The sequence below is a fragment of the Lithobates pipiens genome, unplaced genomic scaffold (genome assembly GCF_037356315.1).
Source record: "Lithobates pipiens isolate NorthernLeopardFrog02 unplaced genomic scaffold, aLitPip1_a1.2 Scaffold_8, whole genome shotgun sequence".
Classification (NCBI taxonomy): Eukaryota; Metazoa; Chordata; class Amphibia; order Anura; family Ranidae; genus Lithobates; species Lithobates pipiens.
In genome coordinates, this window is record NW_027507903.1 from 172,315,513 (window position 1) to 172,343,150 (window position 27,638).

General features: G+C 42.5%; 1 protein-coding gene across 1 annotated transcript in view; it reads right to left on the reverse strand.

Moving 5' to 3' along the window:
- The window catches only part of DNAJC2 (DnaJ heat shock protein family (Hsp40) member C2), a 48,046-nt gene that overhangs the window by 10,114 nt on the left and 10,294 nt on the right, over window positions 1-27,638 (reverse strand). Inside the window, exons 5-14 of the mRNA XM_077471834.1 lie at window positions 25,104-25,245; window positions 24,593-24,673; window positions 24,393-24,458; window positions 21,429-21,520; window positions 21,028-21,149; window positions 19,515-19,664; window positions 18,578-18,666; window positions 18,290-18,359; window positions 15,586-15,770; window positions 180-280 (exon numbers count right to left, since the gene is read on the reverse strand). Of these exons, the coding sequence (XP_077327960.1) occupies window positions 180-280; window positions 15,586-15,770; window positions 18,290-18,359; window positions 18,578-18,666; window positions 19,515-19,664; window positions 21,028-21,149; window positions 21,429-21,520; window positions 24,393-24,458; window positions 24,593-24,673; window positions 25,104-25,245 (1,098 nt within the window). The remainder of the gene's footprint in view (window positions 1-179; window positions 281-15,585; window positions 15,771-18,289; window positions 18,360-18,577; window positions 18,667-19,514; window positions 19,665-21,027; window positions 21,150-21,428; window positions 21,521-24,392; window positions 24,459-24,592; window positions 24,674-25,103; window positions 25,246-27,638) is intronic.

The window sequence follows — 27,638 nt, forward strand, 5'->3', positions numbered from 1 at the left end:
GATCGGTGTAAGAGCCAAATGATTATGGCCCACATATTCCACAAACTACAGATGTCCTTTAAAAAACACACGTCATAATTCTAAACTCAGAACACTAGAATGTGAAGGATTGCAGCCCAAGGATGGAGGCACATGGTATATATTTTTTTCAAGCAAGCAGAATTGTTGAAGCACTTTACCTAATTTCTGTAGTGACTTGGCCTTATTAATTACATCCTTAGCTGTCCTTTTTGTTCCAGAAACAGAGTGCAAATTCATATAATTTGCAATAACTTCCCACCTGTAGATTTAAAAAGAAAAAATACATTACTAAAAAAAAAAATGTTATGTCAGAATGTAAATATGCACCTGGGTACAGAAGCACATTTTATCTGGTGATGGTACATGCTAGATAATGGCTTCTTAACCAGTTGCCGACCGCCGCACGCCGATGTACGTCGGTACAATGGCACGGGCAGGCATAAGGACATACATGTACGTCCCTTGCCTCCCGCGGGTCGGGGGCCCGATCGGGCCCCCGCCCGGTGCCTGCGGCGGTCGGAATTCGTACGGGAGCGATCCCGGACGAGGGGACGGCCATTCATTCATGGCCACCCCCTCGCGATCGCTCCCGACGAATAGAAATCCCCGGTGACATCACTTCCTCTCCTGTAATGTAAACACAGGAGAGGAAGTGATGTATTCTCTCCTCCGTGTCGGTATTTTCCGTTCCGACACGGAGGAGAGCGGATCAGTAAGTTGCACCAACACTCACACACACAGTAGAACATGCCAGGCACACTCACACCCCCCCTTTACCCCCCGATCACCCCCCCAATTACCCCTGCCCCCCAGTCACAGTGACACCAATGTCATTTTTTTTTTTTTTTTTTTTTTTTTTTGCATTGGTGTCATTTGTGACTGTAATAACTGTTAGGGCAGTTAGAGTTAGCCCCCTTTAGTTCTAATGTACCCCCCTAACCCCCCCAATAAAGGTTTAACCCCGTGATCACCCCCCGTCGCCAGTGTCACTAAGGCTGGGTTCACATTGCAGCGGTTTATGAGAACGAATGTGATTCGCACCGCACTGCAGTGCAAATCACATCCGATCTCTGTGCGATTCGAGTTCAGCCATTCGCCGCACCCGCCGCACCCGCCGCACCCGCCGCAAATTCGCACGGGACCCTTTTTTTGGCCCGCAGCAGAATCGGATCGCATGGGTGTTCACACCATGCGATCCGAGTTTGCAGATCGCACTGCGATATGCGAACTGATCTGGGGGTGTCAGTAACATTTCACTGACACTCCCAGCAGTTCGCATAGGGCAGTGTGAACTGCCGCCGGGAGGCATGCGATGCGGGAACCCGCCGCGGATTCGCGGCGTTTCCGCATCGCTCCAGTGTGAACCCAGCCTAATAAGCGATCATTTTTCTGATCGCCGTATTAGTGTCACAGGTGACGCTAGTTAGGCAGGTAGGTATTTAGGTTCGCCGCAGCTTTTTATAGCGCCAGGGACCCCCATATACTACCGCATAAAGCCCCCTGATTGCCCCCTAGTTAACCCTTTCACCAGTGATCACCATATAACTGTTACAGGTGACGCTGGTTGGTTAGTTATTTTTTTATAGTTTCAGGGCACCCGCCATTTATTACCTAATAAAGGTTTAACCCCCTGATCACCCGGCGGGTGTCATTTGTGACTAATAACTGTTAGGGCAGTTAGGGTTAGCCCCCTTTAGTTCTAAGGTACCCCCCTAACCCCCCCAATAAAGGTTTAACCCCGTGATCACCCCCCGTCGCCAGTGTCACTAAGGCTGGGTTCACATTGCAGCGGTTTATGAGAACGGATGTGATTCGCACCGCACTGCAGTGCAAATCACATCCGATCTCTGTGCGATTCGAGTTCAGCCATTCGCCGCACCCGCCGCACCCGCCGCAAATTCGCACGGGACCCTTTTTTTGGCCCGCAGCAGAATCGGATCGCATGGGTGTTCACACCATGCGATCCGAGTTTGCAGATCGCACTGCGATATGCGAACTGATCTGGGGGTGTCAGTAACATTTCACTGACACTCCCAGCAGTTCGCATAGGGCAGTGTGAACTGCCGCCGGGAGGCATGCGATGCGGGAACCCGCCGCGCATTCGTGGCGTTCCCGCATCGCTCCAGTGTGAACCCAGCCTAATAAGCGATCGTTTTTCTGATCGCTGTATTAGTGTCACAGGTGACGCTAGTTAGGCAGGTAGGTATTTAGGTTCGCTGCAGCTTTTTATAGCGCCAGGGACCCCCATATACTACCGCATAAAGCCCCCTGATTGCCCCCTAGTTAACCCTTTCACCAGTGATCACCATATAACTGTTACAGGTGACGCTGGTTGGTTAGTTATTTTTTTATAGTTTCAGGGCACCCGCCATTTATTACCTAGTCTCACTAGTGTACCCCTAAATTTAGGGGTGTCTACTTTCCAAAATGGGGTCATTTGGGGGGGGTTTGTGCCATCTTGGCATTTTATGGCCTTCAAAACTGTAACGCCCTTAGAAAGCCTGAAGGCGGTGCTTGGTTTTCGGGGCCCCGTACGCGGCTAGGCTCCCAAAAAGTCCCACATATGTGGTATCCCCATACTCAGGAGAAGCAGCAGAATTTATTTTGGGGTGTCATTTCACATATGCCCATGGCATGCGTGAGCAATATATCATTTAGTGACAACTTTGTGAAAAAAAAAAAAAAAAAAAAAAAAGTTTGTAATTTTCCCGCAACTTGTGGCAAAATATAAAATATTCCATGGACTCAACATGCCTCTCAGCAAATAGCTTGGGGTGTCTACTTTCTAAAATGGGGTCATTTGTGGGGGTTTTGTGCCATCTTGGCATTTTATGGCCTTCAAAACTGTAATAGGTAGTGAGGAGTGAAATCAAAAAATTACGCCCTTAGAAAGCCTGAAGGCGGTGCTTGGTTTTCGGGGCCCCGTACGCGGCTAGGCTCCCAAAAAGTCCCACATATGTGGTATCCCCGTACTCAGGAGAAGCAGCAGAATTTATTTTGGGGTGTCATTTCACATATGCCCATGGCATGCATGAGCAATATATCATTTAGTGACAACTTTGTTAAAAAAAAAAAAAAAAAAGTTTGTAATTTTCCCGCAACTTGTGGCAAAATATAAAATATTCCATGAACTCAACATGCCTCTCAGCAAATAGCTTGGGGTGTCTACTTTCTAAAATGGGGTCATTTGTGGGGGTTTTGTGCCATCTTGGCATTTTATGGCCTTCAAAACTGTAATAGGTAGTGAGAAGTGAACTCAAAAATTTACGCCCTTAGAAAGCCTGAAGGCGGTGCTTGGTTTTCGGGGCCCCGTACGCGGCTAGGCTCCCAAAAAGTCCCACATATGTGGTATCCCCATACTCAGGAGAAGCAGCAGAATTTATTTTGGGGTGTCATTTCACATACGCCCATAGCATGTGTGAGCAATATATCATTTAGTGACAACTTTGTGTAAAAAAAAAAAAATTTTTTTTTTTTGTCATTATTCAATCGCTTGAGGCAAAAAAATAAAATATTCAATGGGCTCAACATGCCTCTTATCAATTTCCTTAGGGGGTCTACTTTCCAAAATGGGGTCATTTGGGGGGGTTTTGTACTGCCCTGCCATTTTAGCACCTCAAGAAATGAGATAGGCAGTCGTAAACTAAAAGCTGCGTAAATTCCAGAAAACGTACCTTAGTTTGTAGATGTGACAACTTTTGCGCAAACCAATAAATATACAATTATTGACTTTTTTTTTACCAAAGACATGTGGCTGAATACATTTTGGCCTAAATGTATGACTAAAATTGAGTTTATTGGATTTTTCTAATAACAAAAAGTAGAAAATATCATTTTTTTTCAAAATTTGCGGTCTTTTTACGTTTATATCGCAAAAAATAAAAATCGCAGAGGCAATCAAATACCATCAAAAGAAAGCTCTATTTGTGGGAAGAAAAGGACGCAAATTTTGTTTGGGTACAACATTGCATGACCGCGCAATTACCAGTTAAAGCAGCGCAGTGCCAAAGTGTAAAAAGACCTCTGGTCATTTACCAGCAAAATGGTCCGGTCTGAAAGTGGTTAAAGAGGAACTGCAGTCTACTTGAAGCTTTCCTCCAACCACTTTGCATATTATTTTATACAGTATCTCACAAAAACTGAGCACACCCCTCACATTTTTTAAAATATTTTATTATAATCTTTTCATGCGACAAAAATGTGACGTAAAGTAGCGAATGTACAGCTTGTATAACAATGTAAATTTGCTGTCCCCTCAAAATAATGCAACACACAGCCCTTAATGTGTAAACTACTGGCAACAAAAGTGAGTACACCCCTAAGTGAAAATGTCCAATTTGGGCCCAATTAGCCAGTTTATCCAGAGGAAGGCGAAAAACCCAGCAGAGCATGATCCAATATGCTACAGCAGAGGAAAAAAATTCCTTCCTGATCCCCTGAGAGGCAATCAGATTTTCCCCGGATCAACTTTACCTATAAACGTTAGTACCCAGTTATATTATGTACACTTAGGAAATAATCCAGGCCTTTCTTAAAGCAATCTACTGAGCTGGCCAGAACCCCCTCTGCAGGGAGTCTATTCCACATTTTCACAGCTCTTACTGTGAAGAAACCTTTCCGTATTTGGAGATGAAATCGCTTTTCCTCTAGACGTAAAGAGTGCCCCCCTTGTCCTCTTTGTTGACTGTAAAGTGAATAACTCAACACCAAGTTCACAATATGGACCCCTTATATATTTGTACATGTTGATCAAATCCCCCCTTAATCTCCTCTCATCAAGAGTGAATACATTCAGTTCCTCTAATCTTTCCTCATAGCGGAGCTCCTCCATGCCTCTTATCAGTTTGGCTGCCCTTCTCTGCAGTTCCCCAATATCCTTTTTGAGAACTGGTGCCCAAAACTGAACTCCATATTCCAGATGAGGTCTTACTAATGATTTGAACAGGGGCAAAATGATATCTCTCTCTGGAGCCCATACCTCTCTTAATACAAGAAAGGACTTTGCTCACTTTGGAAACCGCAGCTTGGCATTGCATGTTATTATTGAGCTTATGATCTACCAAAACCCCCAGATCCTTCTCCGCTATGGATTCCCCCAGTTGTACTCCCCTAGTATGTATGATGCATGCATATTCTTAGGCCCCAAGTGCATAACTTTACATTTATCTACATTAAACTTCATCTGCCACATAGTCGCCCAATTAGAGCATTGAGGTCATCTTGTAAATTGGAGACATCCTGTAAGGATGTTATTCCACTGCATAGCTTGGTGTCATCTACAAAAGACAAAAATGTTACTTTTGATCCCAGACCCAATATTATTTATTTTATAAAAGATATTAAAAAGTAAGGGTCCCAGCACTGAACCTTAGGGTACACCACTCATAACCTTAGACCATTCAGAGCAAGAATCATTAACCACTACTCTCTGAATTCTGTCTTTTAGGCAGTTTTCGATCCATTTACAAACTGATATTTCCAAACCTGAAGATTTTACTTTACACATGAGCCGTGTGTGCGGAACTGTATCAGGCGCTTTTGCAAAGTCCAAATATACCACGTCCACCGCTACCTCTGTCCAAGGTTTTACTAACCTCCTCATAAAAATAAAATCAGGTTTGTCTGACAACTGTCTTTCATGAATCCATGCTGTCCATTGGTTAAAATGTTTTTTCCCCTGCAAGAACCTGTCTATGTGGTCTTTTATTAATCTTTCCAGTATCTTCCCAACTATAGACGTTAAACTAACAGGTCTATAGTTACTTGGTAAAGACTTTGTTCCCTTTCTAAATATAGGCACCACATTGGCCCTGCGCCAATCCAGTGGTACTATTCCTGTCATTAATGAGTCCTTAAAAATGAGATACAATGGCTTTGAAATTACAGAGCTCAAATCTTTTAGGATCCGTGGGTGGATGCCATCAGGTCCAGGTGCTTTATCCACCTTTATTCTGTCTAAATATTTCTGGACCATATCACTTTTAAGCCATTGTGGATTTGGGGCTGTCACTACCAACCCCATTATGGACACGAGCTCCCCATGCTCCTTTGTATACAAAGAGCTAAAGAAAGTATTTAATAAATGAGCCTTCTCTTTGTCCCCAGTCACCCACTCTAGATTTTGTAAAGGGCCTACATGCTCAGAACTTGACCCTTTTACTATTAAAAAGAAATAATTTTTTGGGGTTCTACTATCTTTTGCAATCTGTCTTTCGTTTTGAATTTTTGCATCCTTTATTTCCTTTTACATATTCTGTTATATTCTTTGTAACATTTAAAATAACACTAGTGTTCCTTAATTTTTATATTTTTTAAAAGCTCTTTTCTTATAGTTTATAGCTTTTTTAACTTTGGCCATGCGCTACATAGGTTTTATTTTTAGCCTTTTAAAAGTATTGCCCATGGGAATATACTTTGCAGTGAGTTCACAAACAGTGTTTTCAAAGAATTCCCATTTCTGTTCTGTGCCCATTGATGCCAATATTCTCTCCCAGTCTACGTCCTGGAGAGCAGCCCTCATCCTTGGAAAATTTGCTCTCTTGACATTAAGTGTTTTTATCTTTCCCATATGCGATTTTTGCTTACAGCTAACATCAAATGAAATCATGTTATGGTCACTGCTACCCAGGTGTTCCTTTATCTGAACATTAGTAATACGCATGGTTTGAGATCACCGGGTCCAACAGAGCATCATTCCTAGTTGGGGCCCTCAATAAACTGGACCATAAAATTGTCCTGCAATAGGTTTATACATTTTTGCCCTTTAACCACTTGCCGACCGCCGCACGACGATGTACGTCGACAGAATGGCACGGGCAGGCATAAGGGCTTACATGTACGTCCTTGCCTGCCCGTGGCTCGGGGGCCCGATCGGGCCCCCGCTTGGTGCCTGCGGCGGTCGGTATTCGTTCGGGAGCGATCCCGGACGAGGGGACGGCCATTCATTCATGGCCACCCCCTCGCGATCGCTCCCGACGAATGAAAATGCTCCGTGACATCACTTCCTCTCCTGTAATGTAAACACAGGAGAGGAAGTGATGTAATCTCTCCTCCGTGTCGGTATTTTTCGTTCCGACACCGAGGAGAGAGGATCGGTGAGTTGCACCAACACGACACTACACAGTAGAACATGCCAGGCACACTCACACCCCCCCCCCCCCATCACCCCCCCCAATTACCCCTGCCCCCCAGTCACAGTGACACCAATGTCACCAGTGTCACTAAGGCCGGGTTCACATTGCAGCGGTTTATGAGAACGGATGTGATTCGCACCGCACTGCAAATCACATCCGATCTCTGTGCGATTCGAGTTCAGCCATACAGATAGTATGGCTGAATTCGCATCGCACCCGCCGCAAATTCGCACAGGACCCTTTTTTTGGCCCGCAGCAGAATCGGATCGCATGGGTGTTCACACCATGCGATCCGAGTTTGCAGATCGCACTGCGATATGCGAACTGATCTGGGGGTGTCATTAACATTTCACTGACACTCCCAGCAGTTCGCATAGGGCAGTGTGAACTGCCGCCGGGAGGCATGCGATGCGGGAACCCGCCGCGGATTCGTGGCGTTCCCGCATCGCTCCAGTGTGAACCCAGCCTAATAAGCGATCGTTTTTCTGATCGCTGTATTAGTGTCACAGGTGACGCTAGTTAGGCAGGTAGGTATTTAGGTTCGCCGCAGCTTTTTATAGCGCCAGGGACCCCCATATACTACCGCATAAAGCCCCCTGATTGCCCCCTAGTTAACCCTTTCACCAGTGATCACCATATAACTGTTACAGGTGACGCTGGTTGGTTAGTTATTTTTTTTATAGTTTCAGGGCACCCGCCATTTATTACCTAGTCTCACTAGTGTATCCCTAAATTTAGGGGTGTCTACTTTCCAAAATGGGGTCATTTGGGGGGGGGGGGGTTTGTGCCATCTTGGCATTTTATGGCCTTCAAAACTGTAACGCCCTTAGAAAGCCTGAAGGCAGTGCTTGGTTTTCGGGGCCCCGTACGCGGCTAGGCTCCCAAAAAGTCCCACATATGTGGTATCCCCGTACTCAGGAGAAGCAGCAGAATTTATTTTGGGGTGTCATTTCACATATGCCCATAGCATGTGTGAGCAATATATCATTTAGTGACAACTTTTTGTAAAAAAAAAAAAAAAAAAAAAAAAAAATTTTTTTTTGTCATTATTCAATCGCTTGAGGCAAAAAAATAAAATATTCAATGGGCTCAACATGCCACTTATCAATTTCCTTAGGGTGTCTACTTTCCAAAATGGGGTCATTTGGGGGGGGTTTTGTACTGCCCTGCCATTTTAGCACCTCAAGAAATGAGATAGGCAGTCGTAAACTAAAAGCTGCGTAAATTCCAGAAAACGTACCTTAGTTTGTAGATGTGACAACTTTTGCGCAAACCAATAAATATACAATTATTGACTTTTTTTTTTACCAAAGACATGTGGCTGAATACATTTTGGCCTAAATGTATGACTAAAATTGAGTTTATTGGATTTTTCTAATAACAAAAAGTAGAAAATATCATTTTTTTTCAAAATTTTCGGTCTTTTTACGTTTATATCGCAAAAAATAAAAATCGCAGAGGCAATCAAATACCATCAAAAGAAAGCTCTATTTGTGGGAAGAAAAGGACGCAAATTTTGTTTGGGTACAACATTGCATGACCACGCAATTACCAGTTAAAGCAGCGCAGTGCCAAATTGTAAAAAGACCTCTGGTCATTTACCAGCAAAATGGTCCGGTCTGAAAGTGGTTAACTGTCCCAGCAGTGCCATTACTCCAGTCAATTTCTGGGTAGTTAAAATCCCCCATTATTATCACCGTCCCAGCCCTTGCAGCCCTTTCCATCTGTGCAAGGAGCTGCGTCTCCACCTCCTCATGAACATTGGGTGGTCTATAACAAACTTCAATGATTAACTTTGAACTACTCACATCTGTATGCAGTTCCACCCATAATGCTTCAGACTCATCACATTCTCCATCCACCAGGTCCACTTTCACACTCGCTTTGAGATCACTTCTCACATACAGACAGACCCTTCCACCTTTCCTTTTTACTCTGTCTTTCCGAAAGAGTGCATAGCCAGGAATATTCATAGCCCAGTCATGTGAGGAATGAAGCCAAGTTTCAGCAATACCGATTACATCATAGCTCTCCTGATGCACCAGAGCTTTCAACTCACCTATTTTGCTTGGCAGACTTCTGGCATTGGTGAACAAACACTTTAATGCATTCATATATTTTGACCAGTCACATACTATCTTGGGTGTTCCGAGATTGCAACTAGGACTTGCTACTATACTTACATTGGGTTTATGTGCTTTGGTTATCCTACCATTAATGCCCTTAATATTACTCTCTGGAATAAGTTCCACGCTGACCGACTATCTCTGGACCCCCCCCAATCGCCTAGTTTAACCTGTTGCCGCCCGCTCACCATCATATGACAGCGGAGAGGTGCGGCTCTTGTTCTGGACCACCGTCATATGACGGCAGCTGATAAACACAGGGCATGCACGCAATCGTGAGCGCGCAGCCCTGCTCTGTTGGTGGTGGCGTGTCCCGGAGACACATCACATCACCGACAGGGGTAAACAGGCAATGGGCATGGCTGTTCACCTTGTGATCGGCTGCGATTACATTGCAGCTGATCACAATGGGTATTTCCCGCTTTAGACTGTGCATGCTTGCTATCTGGAGCGTGCAGCGAGGTCATGTTGGTGGTGGCGTGTTCCCAGAAACACTGCTCTCACCGACAAGGGTAAACAGCCAATGGCTGGTGGCTGGTGGCTGTTTACTATGGGATCGACTGTGATCCATTCACAGCCGATGACTAAATGTAAACAAAGACCGATTACTACCCTGTTTCCCCCAAAATAAGACCTAGCGTGATTGTTGGTGATGGCTGCAATATAAGCCCTACCCCCCAAGTAAGCCCTAGTTAAAGTCCTTGTAGGGCTTATTTATTTTCGGGGAAACAGGGTAGGGCTTATTTGGGGTGTAGGGCTTATATTGCAGCCATCACCAACAATCACCCTAGGTCTTATTTTTGGGGAAACAGGGTAGCCCTTACCGGCTCTTCTCTCCTCACACTGGAAACGGTGTGTGAGGAGAGAAGAGCCAGGAGCAGCGAGTTACCAATCTATGTGTCTGTAGTGTATTGCACAACACCACAGTAAAGAACTTGTCACATCGCCCTCCCCAATTACAGCTGTCACCTAACAGCCACCCCATCAGTGCCCACAAAATGCCCCTGTCTACCATCAGTGCCCACAAAGTGCCCCTGTCTCCCATCAGTGCCCACAAAGTGCACCTGTCACCGTCAGCGGTGCAACTGTAACCCATCAGTGACCATCGCCAGTGACCCTCATCTGTCACCCATCAGTGCCCACAAAGTGCACCTGTCACCGTCAGCGGTGCACCTGTCACCCACCAGTGACCGTCGCGGTGCACCTGTCACCCACCAGTGACCGTCGCGGTGCACCTGTCACCCACCAGTGACCGTCGCACATCACCTGTCACCCACCAGTGACCGTCGCACATCACCTGTCACCCACCAGTGACCGTCGCACATCACCTGTCACCCACCAGTGACCGTCGCACATCACCTGTCACCCACCAGTGACCGTCACACATCACCTGTCACCCACCAGTGACCGTCACACATCACCTGTCACCCATCGCCTATCAGTAACGGTTATTTGTCACCCATCGCACAGCTCATCAGAAGAAAAAAAAAACGTCCAAAAGGATTCTATACGTGAGGAGGCGTTCCAGATCCTCTCCATAACTGAAGAGAGCAGTGGGGAGTTCCCAGATTCAAATGCCAATTCCAATTGTGAATCAAATTCAGCATTTGAACCGATCGATCGTAGTAGATGGACAAATGAATCGGAGGAAGAATGGATCCCTCTGAAATGAGCACGGCGCTCCGGAAACCAGGCAGCCACCAACAATACCTCAGGATCAAATTCCCAGGCCCAGTACCAGCACTGCCACATCAAATGGCAGCACAGGAACTTCAAATCCCCTAACTACCAGCACTGGAGTGCCACATCCCCCCAAGAGCCAGGGCCGCTACATACCTCCCAGATGGTCTTGCCAATCCAACATGGCTGCCTTCTGATTAAGGATCAGCAAGAATCCACCCTTTCACCACACAGCCAGGTGGGCAGGCCAATACCCAAAATTTTTCTGCAATTGATTGTATTTATTTTTGCCCAACACTTTGCTGCAACTCATCGTGGACAAGACCAATTTATATGCCCAGCAGCATATTGCCAACAACCCCCAATCATCATACGCCCATCCATTTGAGTGGAGAGGTTTGACTCTGGAGGAGTTCAAATTGTTTATGGGCCTCACCATAAACATGGGGCTTACAAAAAAAAAAAAATAATAAATAAATAAAATGAAGGACATGCCTATTGGTCCAGTAACCCCATCCACCACATGTCCATTTATTCTTCTGTAATGTCCAGGTCCCGATACGAGATGATAATGCGATTTCTTCATTTCAGTGACAACACCCAGTGGCCTCCCCGCAATCATCCAAATTATGACAAATTATATAAAATCCGCCCACTCAATTTCTTTTCCCAACGATTCGCAGAACTCCCCCGAAAAGCATATATGTGTAGATGAGTCCCTGGTACCCCTTTCAGGCCGGCTAAGAATAAAACAATACATTCCTAGCAAAAGGGCCAAATACGGAGTGAAATTTTATAAGCTTTGCAAGAGTCACGGGATATCTGTATGCCCAGCCTACATGGGCACAGCTGGTTAAAAAAATAAAAAAAAATTGTATGGGGCCTGGCATACCCACTGCTAAAGAAAGGTTACCACATATACCTGGATAACTTCTACACCAGCCTGCCCCTTTTCAAACACCTACACCTACCATGTCCACCATCCATGATGACACTACAGTTGAAGTTCAGAGAAGACAAGGTCCCATTGTAAAGTCAATATGTGTACAAGATTACAATCTGTACATGAGGGGGGGGCCATATTTCAACGACCAAATGCTTCAGCCCTATTTAGCACCAAGGAGGTCCCATTTCTGGTACAAGAAAGTAATTCATTTGGCCATTTATAATGCCTACATAATTCACACCAAATCCACATAAAGCCCTGCCCACTTCTTAAAATTCATAGAAGTTGTCACGTCCCTCATCTACCAAAGACACCCCCCCCCCCCCCCCTGAAAACCTTCTCTCTGATGCAGTTAGCCGACTTCATGAACGCCACTTCCTGGACCACATTTTACCACCTGAAGCAGGCCGAAAGACGCCAAAAAAAGATGTCACGTATTCAGCAAAAATGGATTTAGAAGAGATACCAGCTACCATTGTCCCCAGTGTCAATCCCGAACCCAGCCTTTACATTGTTGAATGCTTCAGACTATATCACACATCACTAAAATATTAGCCCATATTCTTAACCATTTCCCCATTTTCATCATCTGTGCTGACCATTCCCCATGCTTCCTCAAATAACTGTTTTTTGACCATGCCTCTGCCAACCGTTTGGACTGCTTCCACGTGAAATGACCCTGGCCTGTTTTATCAACTACGCTTCTGCCTACTGCTTGCACGTGAACTGACCCTGGCCTGTTTTATGGACTATGCTTTTGCCTACCACTTGGACTGATCTGTTGCCCTGCTACTGTAGTACACAGGGGTCTCACATGTGAGGGGCCCAAGACATGTTTTTCCGGATGGAGAAAATTTTTTTGTTGTCTCTGGGTTTCGTAATTTCTGGATTAGGGTCTGGAGTCCGGAGGCTTCATAGAGATTTGGGAGGGCCGAAGCATCTACCCCTGTGTACAGGTCTTACCTGATTGCGGCCCTCAGCCTGCTGCTGACTTTCTGCCACCATCCCCCTGCCTGCAGCATAAACTGACCACACCTCTGCCTGCTACATGGACTGTGAAGGGCTGGAGAGCAGTACAATAATGAGTGCAGGCAGATAACGGTATACCAGGACCAATATTATGGCTGTGCTGACTGTCTCTGCCTGGACAATTTCTATGAACAAATGCTTTGGCTGTGCTGGCGATATCCTTGTGCTGACTATAGACAATAGTCCTGCCTGCTGCCTGGATAATTGCTATTGTTGCCAAGCACATCCCTGCCTGCTGCCTGGACCAAATTCCCTCCTCTGGGGACACTACAAAAAAAACACAGGTAATACTTTTTTTTTTTTTTACCCTTTCCTCAATAGAATTTATTTTAGAGTGTCATTTTTGGTATGTAAATGCTAGGTGTTAAAATATAAGGATCTAAAAAAAATAATAACAGGTTGTCGTCAGGAAATTAGAAGTGCAATTTATGCTTGTAGAACGCCTGAAGGTGCTATACCCCTACTATTGGATTAAGGTCTGGGCTTTGACTAGGCCATTCCAACACATTTACACGTTTCCCCTTAAACCACTCAAGTATTGCTTTAGCAGTGTATTTGGGGTCATTGTCCTGCTGGAAGGTGAACCTCCGTCCTAGCATCAATTCACACACAGAGTGGTACAGGTTTTGCTCAAGAATATCCCTGTATTTAGCACCATCCATCTTTCCCTCAACTCCAACCAGTTTCCCAGTCCCGACTGCTGAAAAACATCCCCACAGCGTGTGGGATGGTGTTCTTTGGGTGATGTGTTGGGTTTGCGCAAGATATTTTCTTTGATGGCCAAAAAGTCCAATTTTAGTCTCACCAGACCAGAGCACCTTATATGTTTTGGGAGTCCCCCACATGCCTTTTCGCAAACTCAAAAACGTGCCATTTTGTTTTTTGCTGAAAGTAATGGCTTTCTTCTGGCCACTCTGCCATAAAGTCCAACTCTATGGAGCGTATGGCTTATTGTCGTCCTATGTACAGATACTCCAGTCTCTGCTGTGGAACTCTGCAGCTCCTCCAGGATTACCTTAGGTCTCTGTGCTGCCTCTCTGATTAATGCCCTCCTTGCCCGGTCCGTGAGTTTTGGTGTGCGGCTGTCTCTTGGCAGGTTTGCTATTGTGCCATGTTTTTTCCATTTGGTTATGATAGATTCAATGGTGCTCCTAGGGATCATCAAAGATTTGGATACTTTTTTTTTTTTTTTATACCCTAACCCTGACTTGTACTTCACAACATCGTCCCTTACTTTGGAGAGTTTCTTGGTCTTCATGGCAGTGTTTGGATAGTGGTGCCTTTTGCTTAGGTGTTGCAGCCTCTGGGGTCTTTCAAAAGGGTGTGTATATGTAATAACAGATCATGCAACACTTAGATTGCACACAGGTGGACATCATTTCACTGATTATGTGACTTCTGAAGCTAATTGGCTGAACCAGAGCTTTTTATGGGCTTCATAACAAAGGGGGTGAATACATACGCACATGCCAATTATCAGTTTTTAATTTCTGAAAAATAGTTTTATTTATATATTTTTCTGATTTTACTTCACAAACTTAGACTATTGTGTTCTGATTCATCACATATAATTCAGATTTTAAAAAAAACATTGAACTAAAAGGCTGTAATGTAACAAAATATATAAAAAGCCAAGGGAGGTGAATACTTTTGCAAGGCACTGTATACCCCTTAGTGAGGATCTCTTGCCCGTTAAATTGCTTTTGCAGTGCATCGTCACAGGAGATGCATTTTTTGTTTTTTAAACCCAAACAAGTGGGCAGCCTTCAAGTGATTCAGATATCTCAAGTGGGTTTGCTAGTTGGCAGCTATTCAAGAGTGCTGAAGATTAATATTAACTAACCCCCCAACCATCAAAAGAATGGTCCCGCTTAATAATGATAATCTTGAATGACAGACATAGTAAAGTTACCATTTACATGGATTTCTACTTTTAACCACTTAAGGCACGGAAGATTTGCCCCCTTAATGACCAGGTCATTTTTTTGTGATACAGCATTGCGTTCGCTTTGACAATTGCGCAAATAGCACAAATAGCTTGCTTTTGGTGTTATTTGATCACCTCTGCGTTTATTTTTTGTGCTATAAACACAATAAAAAAATAAAATAAAAAAAGACAATTTTGAAAATAAAATAATTTTTTTTTTGGGGAGAGAAAAAAAAAAAAACACATCGCAATAAGTGTATATTTATTGGTTTGCGCAAAAGTTATAGCGTCTACAAAATAGGGCATATATTTATGGCATTTTTATTATAATCTCCTCGCCCCTGACATAATTGAGATCTGTCTATTTACATTGACAGACCTCTGTTCTGTCTCTCTCAGGAGCGATCGCTGGGCACGCGCACCAGCTCTGTCGTCCCGCTCCCTGCTGCTCTTAAAAGCGGCCGACATACAGCTACGACGGCTTGCAGAGGGGAGCCAAACTGCCGCAGTATAAGTGAGGTGGCTGGTCGGGTACCAGTTAAATGTTTCAACTATTTCTAATTCAAATAAATAAATGAAAAGTACCAGCTTGGGAAGAGTGGCAATAGAAAATTTTCAAATCAGAACATTAGTGACAGCCTGGTGTGCAAGGAAATTGCAGATTCCATTAAATAGATCCAGATTTTATATAAATAGTGTAAAAACAATTATACATGTTCTCACCTTGCATTTGTTCCAGCAGGAAATAAGTTCACAGCTTTAATAAGTAGCTGCAAGTCATCCTCTGACCAGGACTTGCTGCTGCCTCCACCTCCTGAACCAGACTGATCTGCACTCTTTGTGGACTGCTTCATCCGAGCCTCCTCCTGCTCCTTTTCTCTTTTAATCTGTGCATTAACCTCTGCAATCTAAGGAGCACATGCATGGTCACAGGACTCATCCATTCAGATATATCAGGAAATACAGACTATAGTTTTTAAATATATAATCTAGATATATAAACTCGCGCTGATGGTGTGAAAAAAAAAAAATTGGGTTATAAAAAAAAAAAATGAATGAAGCTGCTATACATAAAGTGCTAGACACCTGGACATAGTAATAAAATATAAATACAGCGCTCAAAAAAAAAAACAACATAATAAGTGATGACAAAAACAAAGTCCATATAAAACTGTGAATGTACTTCACACATAAAAAATGCAGGGAATACTTCACATCTGGTGTGCGGGAAGTGCAGAGAAAATGTTGCAAAAAATGTTTCAGGTGTACCCAGACACCCCACTCACCAAATCACGACACCCAGCTTTACAGTCTGGGAGTCAAAATAGGCTTATAGCTATTTCCAGAGGATGTTGCAGGATTGCAGGTTCACTGATGAGATGATAAACAATCCTTTAACGTTAATACTCAGCCATATAAAAACAGGTACCCAAAAATGAAGAAAAAAGGGGGGACCGTCATGCCCTCATATCTGGGGGTTCTGGGAACAGGTAGTACATTTTTTACATGAAAACATTGGTACGCCTGTGGGATTGGATCCCAAGCAATGCCTTTTGGGCATCTATCCAGAGGAGCCTGACAGACACACAAACATTTATGCAGGAAACCCTGTTCTCAGCAAGAAAACTTATTGCCAGAAGGTGGATGAGACCTACACCCCGAACATTAGCAGAGTGGAAGGCAGACATCAATCTGACCTTTCCATATAAAAAAAATAAAGTGTATTTACATTAATAGAGGATGCCAGATCAAATACAATAAAGTATGGGACAGATGGCTGAACGACTCAGACACGTGTGGGTAGAAGCAGGTCAGACCTAACATTACAGGCTCAATGACCATGAACAGAAAATGTTGTATGTTGCCTTGACTGATAAGTGGGTAGTAACATCAAGCACGATTGCAGATGATAAATGTTGATTGTGTTGTAGGATATAACATTCTTGTAACATGCTAAAAACTTTCTCAATGTGTATTCACATATTGTACACCGTGTTCTAAATGTATGCACCTCTCTCCAATAAAACCGTTGTTTTAAAAAAAAAAAAAAAAAAAAAAAAAAAAAAAAGGGGGGGGGGGGAGACTAATAGTGAAGTATGTTAAGACTGGAAATTCGCATAAAAGGTTATACTTACAAAAGTAAGTTAAAATCAGGCATTGAAAAGATCAGAGGATGCAGCAAACACTGTTCATTAGTATTCCCACAAGACTTTTTGGGTAGGTACCCGTTTTTGTATGGCTGAGTATTAACGCTAAATGATCGTTTATCATCTCATCAGTGAACCTGCCACCCTGCAACATCCTCTGGGAGTCAAAATAAGCTTATAGCGATATCCAGACTGCAAAGCTGGGTGTCATTGTGATTTGGCGAGTGGGGACACATGTGGGGGTGTCTGGGTACACCTGAAAATATTTCTGCAATATTTTCTCAGCACTTTCTGCACACCAGATGTGAAGCATTCCCTGCATTTATTTGTGAAGCACGTTCATAATTTTATATGGACTTTGTTTTTGTCATCACTTATTATGGGTTATTGTTTTATTACTATAGTTGTTAAATGTCATCACTCAAAAGTCAGCTTCCTTCATTACTCAGTTATGGTAGATGTTAAAGCGGTTCTCCACCCTAAAGGGGACGTTCCGCTAATCTGATCCCTCCCCCCCTCCGATACCACAATCGGCACCTTTCAGGGGGGAGGGGGGTGCAGTTACCTGGATAATCCAGGTATCTGCACCCACTTCCGGGACAGACCCCCCCAGACGCCCCGCCCCCCCGTTGTGTTCTGGGAAACACACAGTTCCCAGGACACAGCGGGGACCAGAAGAGACGCGCATGCGCAGTAGGGAACCGGGCAGTGAAGCTGCAACGCTTCACTTCCCGATTCCCTGACAGAGGATGGCGGCGGGGGCAGCAGAGAGATGAGCGATCACTCGTCATCTGCCGCCGACATTGCTGGATCCTGGGACAGGTAAGTGTCCATTTATTAAAAGTCAGCAGCTGCAATATTAGTAGCTGCTGGCTTTTAATATTTTTTTTTATTTTTTTAGGTGCAGAACCACTTTAATGTCCCACAATCAGAGAAACCACATTTCCCAACAACTGATAGACAATATGCACTGGGCAAGAACGCCCAGGTTGCCTCCCCTAAAATGTATCTAGTACATAAAAATGAGAAGTGTGGCTGTAGGATAGAACATAAAAGAATGACACTTGTGATAAAAATGTGAAAATCCATTCATGAGGATTATTACATGCATTTAAAGATTTCCTTTTGACAATGGGGAAATTAAGGAGGATATGCCTGCTTCTTGCCATATTTTTGTAAGTAAATACAAACATAAAATAGCACAACCATTGCAATAATGGATTATACACACACACACACACACACACACACACCAATAACACATCTCCTTATTCACTTACATGTTTCTCAACAGAAGTTTTCCCATCTTCTTTAGAACTCCCTGAAAGGGATTCATTTAGAGACTGTAAACTGAAAGCATAGAAAGACCAAGAATTAGGAACATACAGACTGAAATTGACTAAGACATGAAACTTTTTCCTTATATATGATCAACATAATTGTTTTTTCCACAACAACAACTAACAGAGAGTGTTGCCATCTGTCATTTCTTTTAGTCATATTTTAGAATATGGTCATCATATAAACAGAAAACAATTTTCAGAGCAGAACTAGATGAAATTCATTACCTTGCTAGCTCCAGGCGATCGCACAGTTTTTCTATTTCTTCCATCATTTTCACACTGTCTGATTCATTATCGGAAAAATAATTCCAATTCTGAGGGGTAAAGTGAAAGATGTATTTACCACTTGGAGAGCTGGAGAAAAGTCTCCTTAAAGCAGTTTTTCTTATTACCCTGGCAGGTTAATGTTCTCCAGGAGCCTTTCTAAACATTACAGTAAAAGCAGAGTTCCATCTAAACTCAACCATGTTATTTATCTGAGGCAGCCAAGAGTGAGATTCTGGATGATTATACTCGCTTATTCAATTCTGTGATATTTTGAAGGAATACAGCAAATTCAAAAGTGTGTTGCTTTACCTAACCTGAGCCTGAAGACATTCTGTAGCATGCTGAAATATATGATCTTTGCTAAAATGCTTGTAAACATTTAAAATTAAAAAAGCATTTCCTTAAATCACTTAGTGAGGATCCTATGTGCATGAATCGTTTCTGACAATTTGTGCAGACGTCAGGCAATCCTTGGAGACAACTAACCCCCTCTGCCCCCCCCCCCCCCCCCATTATCTTCTAGTTAATCTAGCACATAACAGCTGACTGATAGCCTGTGCATGTTTCCCAGTGAGACTGTTAAAGAGAAAGTGCCTCAAACACCACCACTCAGGTCTCAGATTACACTCAGCTCTGTGCAGTGTGTGTGACATCAGACCCGTCCCCTGCAACCTGAGAAAAACCATATAAACTCTGTACTTTACAAAGCTGTGGGGGAGAGAGGGCTGCAGATATACAAGTGCAACTTATGTAGGCGATTTTAATTTTAAATTAATCACCGTCTATCACCTGAGGCTAGTCAATTCAGTGGCCTTTTATAAGGGTTTATTAACTTTAACTTACTGCCTTTTTCACTACATATTTTTCCACATGAAATTTGCTTTAATAAATAAACCTTGCATGAAGTGCGCAGTCTTTGTCGTTCCTTTTTAACTGCTTTTTTCTGTATTTCCTTTTCCTTTTTGGCTACGAGAGCCTGCTGACGAGCTTCCTCTTCTTCCTTCTCTTTTGCTAATCGAACAACTTCCAGCTCAGCTTGTCTTTGCTGAAAAAGATATACATGGCTTTTGTTAGTTAAAGTGGAACTAAAGTTCAGTTGTTACATGCTGTGAGCCGGCAGGCTTTTTACTGTAGAAGAGACATGCAAGGTCTCTTCTGCAATAACATACACTTATCTGCTTGCTCACAGTGATCACCGTAATGTTACACAGCATGATCCAAAAGAGGCAATTGGATATTCCCTGGATCAATCTTACATATAAATATTAGTATCCAGTTATATTCTGTGCATTCAGAAAATAATCCAGGCCTCTTAAAACAATCTAACCTGGACAGAACCAGTTCTTGAGGGAATCTATTCTGCAGTTTCACAGCTCTCACTGTGAAGAAGCTTTACCGTATTTGAAGGTTAAATCTCTTTTCTCCAGATGTAAGGACTGTCACCTTGTCCTATGTGATGATCTTAAAGTGAAGAACACTACTCTACACCAAGTTCACTATATGGACCATTTATGTATGTACATCTTGATCATATCCCCCCTTATCTCCTCTTAAGCGATAATTCAGTTCCTCCAATTCATAGTTTAGCTCCTCCATGCCTCTTATCAGTTTGGTTGCCCTTCTCTGGCTTTTCTCCGGTTCCGCAAAATTCTTTTTGTGAACTGGTTCCCATGTGCAGCTCAGCCCAACCCCTGTACACCGGAAAGACTAGCACAGGACTGCTCTAAGGGCGAGCATTGAAACCTTTAGTTACGATTTAAGATTCAGTGCTTAGATATAAGTTTATAAAGTTCATCATTTAAAAAAAAGAAAGAAAAAAAAAAAAGAAACCTGTGTCTAACCAGTCAGTATGTATACTAATGTATGCCAGTTTCCCTTTGTTTATATCTTTAACAAAAAAAGAAAAAAAAAAAAAGAAAGAAAAAAAAAAAAAAAGGTTCAACAAAAGCATCTTTAAAAAAACCAAACATACGTCATAGTCCTGCAGTGTCCCCCAGAGATCATTATGGGGGAAGATTATTAGATAAAAAAAAAAAAAAAAAAAAGAAGGTTACCATGGATAATTTCAAAATCAGCTTCTACCCCACATACATATCCACTCCTTTGTCAACAGACAGAAAAGGAAGTTAGGCAGCAGCTGCTGCCAGACCTAAATGCCATGCTAGTAAAAGCAGCATGGATCCATGAGCCATATGACTAATTCTGGAGCCCAAGTTAAATTGGGGGTTTCACTGAAATACAAGTTTCCAGCCAGCAGTAAACATCAAGGATTGAGTTTAGGGAGATTGGTTCAAACGGACAAGAAAAATCTCACAGATGGAGAGCCCTTTTACCAGTTATGTTAGCATACAGTAGGTAAACTGGCACGTGCGTGAATTTGAGCTCGACTTTGTATAATCCACATATACCTTTTCCTTTTCTTCCTGTTCTCTTCTCCTGGCATCTACTTTAGCTTTCTTCTCTGCTTCTTTCCTTGCCTTTTCTTCCTCTTTGAACTTCTTTATTCTAGGGTCACCACTATATGCATTATCTACAGACATTAAAAGACCAGCAGTTATAGAAACTCCTGTACATTCAAGTGACAGCATATCTATAATAAAAAAAAAATTTAAATCATACATTTTTTCATGTATGCTATTTACCAAAGTGGCCTCTTGAGCACATACCTCAGGTGTTATTTTTTTTCTTTGTGGGTGACAAGAAATGTATGAAAAAACATTGCAAACTACACTATTTCCCTGTAAAAATGTAAACATATTTTGGAAAAAAAATAAATAAATAAATAAATAAAATAAAAAAAGGTAGCTACCAACTAATGTTCTTATCCTAATCATCTCTTCTTTTTTCCTCTGTGCTCGGGCAGCTCGATTCTGTTTTTCAATCCACCTCCTCTCATCACGGCTGAGAACAGTAAGGAAAAAAAAAAAAAATAAATAAAAAAAAAATAAAGGGGGACGTTAGTGCTTATGAGAAATTACTAATACCCACAAACAATGCAAAGCAGAGTTTATCAAACAGTACATTTTAACAATAAGTATTTCACACAACACAATGAACAGACAAAATCATCATTAGAAGTATGTTTACATAAGTGTTCAGTATTTTGTTCATCTAAGCATTTCAGTTGGCAGTGTGTAAATGATAAAAAATAAAATAAAAATAAGTGTGTCTCGGTTGACACAATAGACAGGTAGATATCAGTGGGTCCTTCAAGTGGCTATAAAGCCCAAACATTTTTTACCTTAATGCATTTAGATAAAAAAAAAAAAAAAAAAGAAGTTTAGGCATCAGCACCCCCCCCCCCTCAATACTTACCTGAGCCCTCATTCGATCCAGTGTTGTGCTAGTCTGCAGTTCTTCTCTCACTTCCGGGTCACGCTGGCTTTGCTGGGGCACCGGGAGTCATTGGCTCCCAGTAATGTCAATCTAAGCCAGTGACAAGGAAACGGGAGTGCAGGGTTGGGTCCTGCTGCCTGTGTCAATGGACACAGCAGCAGAGCTCAGGAGCAAGCAAGCATGCACGAGTGTCCCCATCAGAAGCGGTGTCCCATGGAGAACACTGGACAAAGAAGGGGCCAGAAGCGCCTGCAGGGGGATCGGGTAAGGGTTTGCAGCCGCTCTGTGCCATTCCATGACACATAGCAGGTAAGTATTTTTTTTGTTTTAACCTTTACAATAGCTTGAACGTGGGACTTCGCCCAAATTCACCATTTACAAAGCAAAGCACAGCTCACGCATGTGCAGTGGGAATCCATAAGGGGTCACAACATGACAGGGAGTTGCAGACCCAAAGACCGGGAAGGAACTGGAACGGGAGAAAACAGTACTAGATCCTTGGACAGGCAAGTGTCTTTATTAAAAGTCAGCAGCTACAGAATTTGTAGCTGCCAACTTAGAATTTTTCTTTGGGGGGGGGGGGGGGGGGGACTGAAGATACTCTTTAACCACCTCAATACCAGGCACTTTCACCCCCTTCCTGCCCAGGCCAATTTTCAGCTTTCGGTGATGTTGCACTTTAAATGACAACTGCGTGATCATGCAACACTGTACCCATATGAAATGTTTACTCTTTTATATACACAAATAGAGCTTTCTTTGGTGGTAATCACCAGTGTTTTTTTTTTTTTCTAAACTAAATGTTGTTTATTTTGCAAATAAGTTCTTCACTGATGTGCACTAATGAGATTGCATTGATAGGTTGCACGGATGAGGCAGGACTGATTATCAAGGCACTGATGATCAGTGCCCAGGTTATCAGTGCAAATGTCTCCTGTAAGTCAAAGCCGGTTATCAACTTTCCTTCGGACACAGACAGCGCTGAGGAAAGGAAAAGCCGATAACCGCCATTTGTTCACATGTGATCAGCTGTGATTGGACACAGCTAATCACATGGTAAAGAGCCTATGCTTTTTACCTTGATCGGTGATGCACTATGTCCGCGGGACACAGCTCACCACTGATCGCTGCTTGCCTACCCTGGGAGTATGTGTGATCAGCGCAATGCAAATATCATCATATGGCATCCAGTCAGGATGGCAAAGCCACCACTGGCCGTCATTCTGCTATAGACCAGGTGGAAAGGCGTTAGTGTAAGCATTCCAGTAGGCATAGTGTGTATGCCAGATCAGTGGCTTCTTGAACTAAACATTCCAGTATCTGCAGTGTGCATGTCATAACTGTGTTTCTTAAAGGCTAAGTTCACCTTTAAGAAAAGAAAAGCACATTAAATGCATAGTTCTGCAGGAAAGAAATATGCATTTTTTTCCCCTCACAGGAGCCTGCAGAGCATTGCACCTGCAATCAGTGGATGGTGAGTGTAAGGTCATGCTCCTGCAGGCACTTCCATCAGCTCTCTGCCTGTACTTCAGCACTGATTACCATACTCGCAGTCCATTGAGAACTACAAGTCCATCAGGTGTCCACCTTGGTTAACGTGCCTGTGTGGAAGAAGCACAATGTCAGGGGAAGGAGAATGTTTCTGGGGGTGGGAAGTGGGTGCTTAGAAACATGTTACACCCTAAATACAGGTGTAACATGTTCCTTAGGGTGAACTGAGCCTTTAAATTAAGCATTAGAATCTGTGTGCATGTTATATCTTTTGGTCCTTAGAGAGGAGCTGCACCTTTAAAAAAAAAAGAAAAAAAAAAACAATTAAAAGCCAGCAGCTACAAATATTACAGCTGCTGACTTTTAATAAATGGACACTTACCTGTCCCAGGGTCCAGCGATGTTGGCGGCAGATGACGAGCAATCGCTCGTCTCTCGGCTGCCCCCGCCACCATCCTCTGTCAGGGAATCGGGAAGTGAAGCATTGCGGCTTCACTGCCTGGTTCTCTACTCGCGCATGCGTTGTGCTCTTTCCCAGAACACAAAGGGGGGTGGGGGTCTAGGGCGGGGCATCTGTGGCTAGCTTGTCCCAGAAGTGGGTGCAGATACCTGGATTATCCAGGTATCTGCACCCCCCCTCCCCCCTGAAAAGGTGTCAATTGTGTCACCGGAGGGGGGAGGGATCAGATGAGTGGCCCTTCCACTTCAGGGTGGAGGTCCGCTTTAAGCTAAACATTCTATTAAGCACAATGTGTAATGTCATATCAGCCATTTTTTCATAACAAAATACAATTTCAGGGTAGAGATTTTACTTTCCAGTTAAACAAAACCAGTTATTTCTATAGGGTTGTGATCTGGCCTTAAATGCTTTTGGGAAGGTCTTGTATTTCGGCACCATCTTTACAATGGGCACTATATAGGTCAGCTGGGGTCATAATTACATTACCATTCAGCTTTTTCTTTCTCTTCTTCATCCAAATAAGAAAATTCTCTCCATGAATCAAAGTTGTACCTTCAGGACAAAAAAAAAATAAAAAAAATAAAGTATTATCTAATGCAATGTTTTTTTTATGGTTTTCTTGATATCCCAAATAAAACAGCGGGAACCAAAAAAAAAAACACTAACATAATGAAAATTAAACCTACCAGAAGGAATAAAATGAATCTACATCTTCAATTGATGTGTTCATGTGACCAAGTTTGGCAACATTTTTCTTATTTGACCACCTAAAAATGGAGAAATGGCTCAGTAAAACATCTATTGAAATACAGATAATGTTTTGTCATGGATTACCATTATTTAAAAGTATGTATATATATATATATATATATATATATATATATATATATATATATATATATATTACACACACTTACTGTAAATTATAAACATACGTAAAAGGTCACAGTACTTGGAAGAGAAACCCGAGATCCTTAGGATTTATTAAACTCTTTGTAACACAATGAAACACATTGTAGTGAGAGTGAAATTGGCACAGGATTTTATAAACACAATGTCAAGTTTTTTAATTGGAGGTAAAAAGAATAAAATAAACAAAACATTCTGGAATCAATTTTATGTTTACACATTTTAAAATTTACAGGGAAAAGACATGGGCACTTAATAAGTGAAGTATATTACAAGGGAATATCTTACCTGCTATTTCTCTCAAACACAGGACCAAATACATCAAAGAAGTTGTCTTTCCCCTCACCCTTTGAAGGTACTGAATTGTCAAAGGTAGGATCAACACTGTTAAATGCTCTTCTCTTCACAGGGTCAGATAAAATTTCATATGCTAAAAACATAAAAAAAAACAGTTCTGTAACTATAAATTGTGATAACTGTTGTGCTGCTCATCTAAACAGCTGGATCTTCAACAAAATTGGAAGTTTGATTGTCATTTAACTGTATGAAGCCACAAGCAAATCAAGCACAATTGTTTCAACTTCCTGTTACTTATATAAGTTTTCTTCTGCTCATTGACATGGCTTAAACAATACTTTTTTGTAATGTCATCTTCCCTATTCCCCAAATTCTTCCTTTACCCTAGGTCAGTGATGGCGAACCTAGGAACCCCAGATGTTTTGGAACTACATTTCCCATGATGCTCATGCACTCTGTAGTGTAGTTGAGCATCATGGGAAATGTAGTTCCAAAACATCTGGGGTGCCAAGGTTCGCCATCACTGCCCTAGGTTCACACCTATACACCTTTTTTTTTTGCAGTTTTCAGTTTGCAGAAACACACTACAGCCCATTTAACATGGTTTCCTATGGTACACGTTCACATCTATGCGTTTTGCGACTGGTGCATTTTTGAAAAGGGTCTGGGACTTTTTTTCTCCCACGTTTTGCGTGTAATAGACTTCAATGGAATTGCGACAGAAATGCACGTGTTGTGTTTGTGATGCGATTTTTGATGTGTTTTGCATTCTTTATTTTTCCGTTAAAAACACTGTATATAGCTGGTTGCTAAGGAGGGGGCCAGGAAGCTGGCCGCCATGTCCCTAACAACCAATGAGTCACCAGCTGCCAGTGGGGATTACCTGCTGACAGCTGAATGTGAAATCCCCAAAAAAGTGTGCAAAAAAATAAAAACGCAAACAAAATGCATGAAAACTGCATGTAAAAAAACGAGTTTTTAGAAACGCAAAATGTGCCTGAAAAACGCATCAAGCACAGCCGCATAGATGTGAACCTAGACTTACAGGGTATCTGTCGGGATAGAGAAGCTTTTTGTGTCATCTTCAAAGAGATAGCCACTGTGGTCTCAAAACACATGTGCACAGGTTATTTTCTGATATGGAGCTTCATAAAATTCTGCTTCAGGATCATCTACTTTGTGTGTTTTTTTTTTGTTTGTTTTTTATCCATTGCTGGATTTTGTACAGTACCATTGTAAAGCCATTCACCCACCTTTCACATGGGTTACCTATGGATGTCTGTGTGGTATGGTTTGATGAACTGTTAGCATAGGGAAGCTGTCCAGACACACAAAATACACATAGAAAATCCTGGTAAATAACTTACCAAAGAATGAACATAAGAAAGGATAAGATTGATACCACCAGAATATGCACCTTCAAAATCAAGTTAGCTCCCATAATTATAGCAGGGGATCAAAAACTTTTATCTCATTGTATCCTCCCATTCCTCTGTTCAGATCCTCATTCCTTGCTTGGGGTACCAACAGGCTGAGGTCTTACAGTAAACAATAAGCAAACACATCTACCCGACAAGGAATCTGCAAAGAATTGCAGCAATGTATCCTGCAACACAACTACTCGGTAAATGCATGTACGTGAACACTTCCTTCACTCAAAACCAACAAACTGGAAAAATACAAAGAACCAATGGTTGAATGCAGTCTTTATTGCCTCCTTGAAAAGCCCTGTACAGCACAATCTTCACCTGGTCAACATATGTGCCAGGTTTGGACAATACATTATCTGTGTACTGCAAGGCAGAGCATCTTGTCAACATGTACACCGCAGACCCTACAGCTGAATATCTGTTATATGGACTGATATTCAGCTGTCCTTTAGAAGCAGGCAAGTAATCACAACCAAATAGCTGAAGAACGAAGAGCAGTGAGTCTGTGAGAGACGTGACAATTAGTGCCCCCTAAAGCTGCTTTTAACAAGGGCTGGCCAATTATTTTTATTTTTTTTAAATAAAACACCCTGTAACTGGAATTGGCCCTTCATAAATAGCAGTGCAGTGCATATTCCAGTAGGAGAGTGTCTAGGCCAGTGATGGCGAACCTTGGCACCCCAGATGTTTTGGAACTACATTTCCCATGATGCTCCTGCACTTTGCAGTGTAGTGGAGCATCATGGGAAATGTAGTTCCAAAACATCTGGGGTGCCAAGGTTCGCCATCACTGGTCTAGGCACTCATCTACTTACACTCTCACAGCAAGATATCTGTGGAGTGAGATCATCTAAGGCACTGCTGCCTCCAACCGCTAGTCTCTTGAGATTTATCAGGACAGTGCGTGCTATATGTCCACCTCACAAGCATGCATAATAGAAAAAAATTGGATAACCATGGATTGTGTAGACGTAAAGATAAAATCAATAACACCGACAAAATCAAGAAATTGTATTATAACATAGATTAAAAACAAAAAAAATAAAAAATCTGAACATACTGCAGGGCATAAAATGTGTATTTTTGGTTCACACAG